At 40.9% G+C, this 6,925-nt stretch overlaps 1 protein-coding gene across 1 annotated transcript in view; it reads left to right on the top strand.

Annotated features, from left to right (window-relative positions):
- The window catches only part of SLC40A1 (solute carrier family 40 (iron-regulated transporter), member 1), a gene marked incomplete at its 5' end in the record, with an annotated part of 12,422 nt that extends 5,725 nt beyond the window's left edge, over positions 1-6,697 (top strand). Inside the window, 4 exons of the mRNA XM_009872840.1 lie at positions 21-147; positions 3,385-3,627; positions 4,511-5,176; positions 6,256-6,697. Coding sequence (XP_009871142.1) covers positions 21-147; positions 3,385-3,627; positions 4,511-5,176; positions 6,256-6,575 — 1,356 coding nt within the window. The remainder of the gene's footprint in view (positions 1-20; positions 148-3,384; positions 3,628-4,510; positions 5,177-6,255) is intronic.
- Between the last annotated feature and the right edge of the window lie 228 nt (positions 6,698-6,925).

The raw sequence follows: 6,925 nt of genomic DNA, 5'->3' as shown, positions 1-6,925 counted from the left end.
TTTCCCCCCAATTTCTCTAGACGATGTGCTATATCCTGGTTATCACAATAGCAAACATTGCCAATTTGGCCAGCACTGCCACAGCGATCACAATTCAGAGGGACTGGATTGTTGTGGTTGCAGGGGAAGACAGAAGCAAACTGGCAGGTGAAATATGTTGCCTTTTTAATACCTTAAATGTCTTGCTTTCCAAGCTCAAAATTTTTGAGTAGAGTTTTACAGAGGTCAGCACATCTTTGAGTTCCAGATATAACAAGAAAACAGCGGGTAAAAAGAGTGTCTTTGTTTTCCTCTTCTGTGCTCTGGACTATGCTTACTGAGATTAGAAATTGCTGTTGTGATTACAATTCGGTTAGACATCCCTAAACTTGTTTTGTCCTCCTTTTAGTCCTACTGCAGGTTTGTCAGGAAAACTTCATTCTTGCTGATCAAATAAACATACACCACATTCTTAAATAACCAGTGTTTAATAGAAAAACTATTTAACTTCCAGGCACTTAAAGCCAAGTGTTGCAATACTTTATTTTTAGGTCCCTGGAATGAAACAGAAAACTGTTGCGTAACTGGGTCCCTCATGTAGGGATCAAAGAGAGGGGTACATGAGAATAAAGTCCAGAATACTGAAGCTGGTGGATCAGGAAATGGCCAGTAAGAAACATTGTGTATGCAGATGTTGTTGAAGTCTTGCACTTCCCTAGCCTTAGATGCCTACCTCAGAGCTGTGAATATTTTTTTTTCAGTTGGAACTGAAAGCTCTCTGTTCTTTTGACATCTGATATCTTTGATATTAGACTACAGACTTAATCTTTTTTTTTGCCTAGTAACTATTTTTCCTTCTTTTTCTACTTTCTTGCACATACATCATTATTAAGAGCACATACAGCATTATTACGAGAGAGAAATGAATTCTGAATCAAATTCTCCTGCAGCTTGGGAGTTGGGACAGTACTTGGATGTGAGAGATGGTTTGGGATCCTCCCCAAGGACATGTTGAATGTGATCTCCTTTGCTGGGGGTTACTCCTAGCCGCAAGGCCGTTCCCACTGAGGGACGGAGGATCGATCTTTGGCTGTGCCACAGCTCTGATTGCAGCTGACAGGGTGGGCAGCAGCGTGTTTTGCGACGGGCTTGGGCAGGCTACAGGGGCTCCGAGTCAGCCCTAATAAGGGGACTTAAGGCCTCCCGGATTGCGGAACTGATACCAATGTGCAAACAAGGCACAAATAGCTTAACATTGCCAAGACACAGTTATAGCTCACTGAAGTAACTGCGGGTCTAAAGCTTTAAGTCTGGCACATGTGGAGTTCAGATACCCCCAGGCCTAGATGGTATTTCAGCTTCTGGACTCTTAACTTGTGTGAAGCTGTCCAAATTGCTGTTAAAGTTCAGTTTACGTGCCAGAGTTGTCTTAAGGATTTGAATCCTATAGTCCAGATATATTCTTGATTTCTCCACTGAAGAAATCTTACTTCCCCATCTCATCCAGGACAGGCTAGTTCTTAATTAGAGGCATTAAAAGTGTCTTACTTTCATTTCACAGTATACAAATTTTTCACCCTAGTCTTTCACTTTGACCTTGCAGTGCCTTTCTAGGTCATGCCTTTTGTAGAACAGCGGCCCAGGTTAACTTCTTTATGTGTGTGAATCACAAGGAGAAAAATATCATCTGTCTACAGACAGAGCTTTAAAGCTCTAATGGTTCTCATTAACCTTTCTTCTTGTGTGAGACCTTATTCAGCAAATCATCTCCCCATCCCTGTGCTACTAACTACACGTGAGATAAGGTACAGACCACACCTGCAAGAGAACTGCTGCACAGGAGGCAGTGCTGCCTCTGTACTGTTTCATGATCTCAGACAGAATTATATGACCACTAGTACTCTGTACTGGAAAACCAGGCAAGAGGTTACTCTTAATTCTCACGCAACTTAATTTAAAAACAAAAAGACCCACTGAAATAAGCACCCTAGTTCAACAGATCTACCTAAAGGATCTCTTCCATTCTGAATAGGGTTGTTACATGTTTTAATCTTAGTGTAACTTGGATACTGCTGAAATTTCTTACCTTAAAAATTTAAATGCCAGCATTGACAGTGCAGGAAGTAGTGTCGTCTGTCTCTGCAATGTTACTTTTCATCGAAGAGGAGCATTAGTTCAGTATGTTAGTGGAAAACAGACAATGGCCTTGGCGTCCCCTTCTTCATTATCCTTGATTAATTTTTCTGTTCACTCTTGCTTTCTACCTTTCCTAAGTGGAAACATTAGACTTCCTCAGATAACTCAAGGCTTTTAGTTCTCGGAATTTCAAAAGCTACATATGCAAGTATCTAACTTACCTTGGTTAGCTATTTGATGGTTAACATTGAATTGATTTTGGATTCTAAATGGAGTAACTGAAACATTTCTTTGACTGCTGAGGAGTAAGTCTCTACAGATTCAGAAAGCAGCTTCATACTGGTATACAGTTTTGCTTGCCCTTCAAAAGCTCTGATTTCATGACAGGACTCTAAAATGGGCTTGAGATGTACTTCCAAGTAGCCAGAAGTCCTGAAGTGTAAAACTTTTAGGGATGGAACAATAGCAGCATTGATTGGAAACTTACAGAAGCCCAGAGAGTGTAATGACAATAAAGGGGATAAGATTGTGGGGAGTGAGACATCCCCAACAAACAAATGGAAGATGCATTTGGGCTAAGAATGGGCTGCTTGTTTTGGCTATAAACATCAAAGCATGGAACAGAAAGGAGTGAGAACCTTTCTCAGTATGGTCTGAGAATGTCAACAACTGTCATCAACCAGTGTGAGTTGATAAGGAAATTTAAAGCCATTTCAAAGGTCTGCTGCTATCGTGGTGGGTAGTGTGGTCACCAGTTATTAGAAGTAAATGGAGGAGATTAAGAAATACATCATCCGATATTGGGGGATAATAGTTGCTAAAATTACCTTGACAGGAAAGAATTCTACCCATATGAGATTCCTTTTAATGTCTGGAATTGTGTGTGCGGGGTTTGAATGTTTGAGACAGGCTTAGGAGTCCATAATATCACTAGGATGTCATCGTAGTCTGATCTCATGACTGACAGTTTTACCTGCAGGAGTACACTTCCACTGTAAACCCAGCATGCTAAACCTGGAAGACCTCATGCAGGCAAAACTGGCAGGAGTAGAGATTTGGCTTACAAACACCTTGGCCGGTCGCAGTAACCTTAAACATTGGAACATTCTGAAGGTGCCTCTGACAAGCAGTCTTAACTCCTGCTCCTGCTCTGTTGGAGCAGGACTTCACAGCTTGATGTTTGTACATGTGCAGTCCTCACTTATGTTAGTAAATGTTTCACTGTAAGTGTGCAGCAATTGCTTCATATCATCAAATAATTTCTGACAGATATGAATGCCACAATAAGAAGAATCGATCAGCTGACCAATATCTTGGCCCCAATGGCGGTGGGTCAGATCATGACATTTGGCTCTCCAATGATTGGCTGTGGATTCATTTCTGGCTGGAACCTCATGTCGATGTGTGTGGAATATCTGCTGCTCTGGAAGGTTTATCAGAAAACTCCTACTCTCGCTCTCAAATCTGCCAAAGTTGAAGAATCAGAACTGAAACAGCTGAATGTAAAGAAAGGTATTGAAAACACAAAAGTAACTGTTCAAACTCACAGCATATTTGCTGTATCCATCAAAGTGAAGTGTTGACTTCTGTCTTCTACAGACATGGCTTTGAGGCTCTATAGCTTTCTACTCATAGCCTGGAGGTTTCAAGTATTAGCTATAGGTGTCAGAGACTCTAATCTAAGCAGCTGAATGATCTCTTAATTAATCCCTTAGAGTAAGCCTGTCATGTTATTTAGGGCTGATTACAAGGGCTGCCCATCACTCTGGAGTGTCTACAAGCAAAACAGCCTGTGTAGGACTTTTTCTCGCTAACTTATCTCTACTTATGCATTGTACTAAGGGACTTTCAGGAGGATGTAGAATAGGCTGTCATATTTCTAGACTGGCATGCTTCAATTTGTTCTGCGTGCTGCAGGGAATAGTGGAGAAAGAAAATCTACTTTGACCTTCTACTCTGCTTTCTTGGTCAAGCTGAGCTACTAGGATTTGCAGTGTAGATTGACCATGTGAGGGAGATATAGATAGATATATATATCATATAAGCAACCTTAAAACTAATGTGGGCATTCATTAAGCAAACAATTTCTTTATGGAAATGAAGAATTCAGTTATAGGTCTATTGGAAAGAAGCTGGCTGTGCTTTCTCCTGTCCCAGTGTAATTGAATAAGCAGGAGTTTAATCGATAGGGATAAACTTTACTTGATCTTGCTGTACTGATGGGATTTAAGAACACTTTCAATCATTTCAGTAATCAGAGGAAGGTTGATTGCAGAATTTAACCAATGCACTTCTGCAGCAGTGAACTTTACTAAGTAGCAAACAATTGTCTTGCAGTTTACACTCTGCACCTTCTGAGCAGGAGTGTATCTAACAGTTACGTTTCTGTTTACAGAGAGTGACGTGAAACCCGCTGAAGGAGTGCAGTTAATTGTTGAGAAAGATGCAACTGGCTTTGAGCCCCAGCAGGAGAAGGAAATTGGCTGTGCTGCCCGTATTGCTGAACCTTTCATCACGTTCCGTGATGGGTGGGTTGCGTACTACAACCAGCCAGTGTTTCTTGCAGGCTTGGGTCTTGCGTTTCTCTATATGACTGTTCTGGGCTTTGATTGTATTACTACAGGCTATGCATACACTCAGGGTTTGAGTGGCTCTGTGCTAAGCCTCCTGATGGGTGCCTCGGCAGTCACTGGAATCATGGGAACAGTAGCTTTCACTTGGCTTCGTCGCAAATGTGGCCTGGTTCGCACGGGCCTTATTTCTGGAGCCGCTCAATTTGCCTGTCTGGTCTTATGTGCCGTCTCGGTATTCATGCCTGGAAGTCCTCTGGATTTGACTGTTTCCCCGTTTGCTGACATCAGTGCCAGGCTGTTTGAAAGTGAACCGTTACCTACTATAGCATCTCCAGAACATCAGCCTGAAATGGTTTTTCCAACTGGAATGCCCAACTTGCTAAACGGGTCTACTACTCCTGCCGACAGCGACCCAGAGATGAGTCCTGAGCCCGTGCCTTTAATCTCTGTTAGTCTCCTGTTTGCAGGAGTCATTGCTGCTAGAGTTGGTAAGTATTGTATGTCTATTAAAATCTGATCTATTGAGTACTTTTAATTCTCGACATTATAGTGCTCATCAACTAAATACAAATTTGTGTGTAGAACTGTAGGCTATGGTCAAAGTGTCGCATTTCTAAGGCTGGTTCACTGCGCTTCACGTAAAAATGAAATGATCTTGCAGAAGTGTCACCAGTCCAGAGACTGCAGTACTCGGTTTTTGCACATTTACCACATTTGGAAACAAATGTAGCCTTTCTTTTGAAATGCTTATCTCTAAATAAAATAATTTGTTGATGTGAAACAGAACTAAACACTTCTGGGTGAAAACTTCCAAACTTAGCTGTTACTGAGTTAATCCATTCCTTAAACTGTGTAACCTTTACACTTGTGACTAGCAAAGGAGTTTGAAACAAACTTTGATTTGGATGACAGCTTAATTTTTTGAGTTAGCGTAGTGTTAGTATCTGTCAACAGAAGAGGCAGTCAAATAGAATAGTGAACAGTGGTTCTCGCCTGTAGAATTTTTGTGCTCTTAATTTCTAGAGCTTTTGCTGAATTTTGAAGGGATAAAATACTTCATTCATATTTATTAAGTTTATTTGCAAGAAACTTTTAAAACTGAATCATTAATGGACTAAAACTGTGTAGAAGCTAGTGTCAGCTGAGACTGCTGTAATTTATTGCATATTCTGCATGGCTTAAAACGTGATTTTTTTTGGCAAAGATCTTATGCAAAGCTTAGCAATTGTAGCTAGCGTGAATACACTTTAAATAGCCATAAACCAGCTATTTAAATAAGGAGCAGATGAGCAAAACATTGTTAACCTGATAGGCGTGTTGAAGCAAGATATGACAGGGAAGTTAATGTGTCGAGCTGTATGTATTATTCCAGGAAATATTAGTGGAGGGAAAGAAAATTGCTCTTGACTGTCAGCATGAAATCCATTTCAGACTGACAAGGGACTAGTTGGTCCCACGTATTTTTGGTAGAAGTGGGTGTTTGGAAGGATGAATTGAATTGTGTCAGTAGTGAAAGCTTACCATGAGAAGCCCATTTTTATGGATGACTGTTTTTTTTTCTCCATAGGCCTTTGGTCCTTTGATTTGACTGTCACACAGTTGCTCCAAGAAAATGTGGTAGAATCTGAAAGAGGCATCATAAACGGTGTCCAAAACTCCATGAATTATCTTCTTGATTTGCTGCACTTCATCATGGTCATCTTGGCCCCAAACCCGGAAGCTTTTGGCTTATTGGTGCTTATTTCTGTGTCTTTTGTTGCAATGGGCCACATAATGTACTTCAGATTTGCCCAAAAAAGCTTGGGAAAACAACTTTTTGTTTGCTGCACTCCTGATCCCAAAGCAGTGTCTGACAGTTCACCACCTGGTAATACATCTACCGTCTGAAAGGATCCACTTCTCTTACTAACCTGCTACGCAAATATCATGGTTAAACACGTATACTGCCTTTTGTGACCCTGTCTAAGGTGTTTCTCTAGAGTTGAATGCATAACTTAGCTCTCTTGGGACAGCTTCCTCAAGCAGCTAAAATTCATCTTATGGTGTTTCCTGTTTGGCAGAGGACATCCTAGTTGGAACTTGACAGCTGGTGTTTCAAAGGATCCCCACAAGCCGCACATCTAGCATTTAATCGCAAAAATAAGATTTTTTTTTTTTTTTTTTTGGCTGACACCCCTTCCCCCTTAATACTTTTGTAGTGCTATACATACTTGGATTTGTTCATAAATTCTGAACAA

Source organism: Apaloderma vittatum, unplaced genomic scaffold (assembly GCF_000703405.1).
Source record: "Apaloderma vittatum isolate BGI_N311 unplaced genomic scaffold, ASM70340v1 scaffold41887, whole genome shotgun sequence".
Classification (NCBI taxonomy): domain Eukaryota; kingdom Metazoa; phylum Chordata; class Aves; order Trogoniformes; family Trogonidae; genus Apaloderma; species Apaloderma vittatum.
The sequence above is the reverse complement of the archived record's forward strand: the minus strand, read 5'-3'. Positions and strand labels throughout refer to the sequence as shown.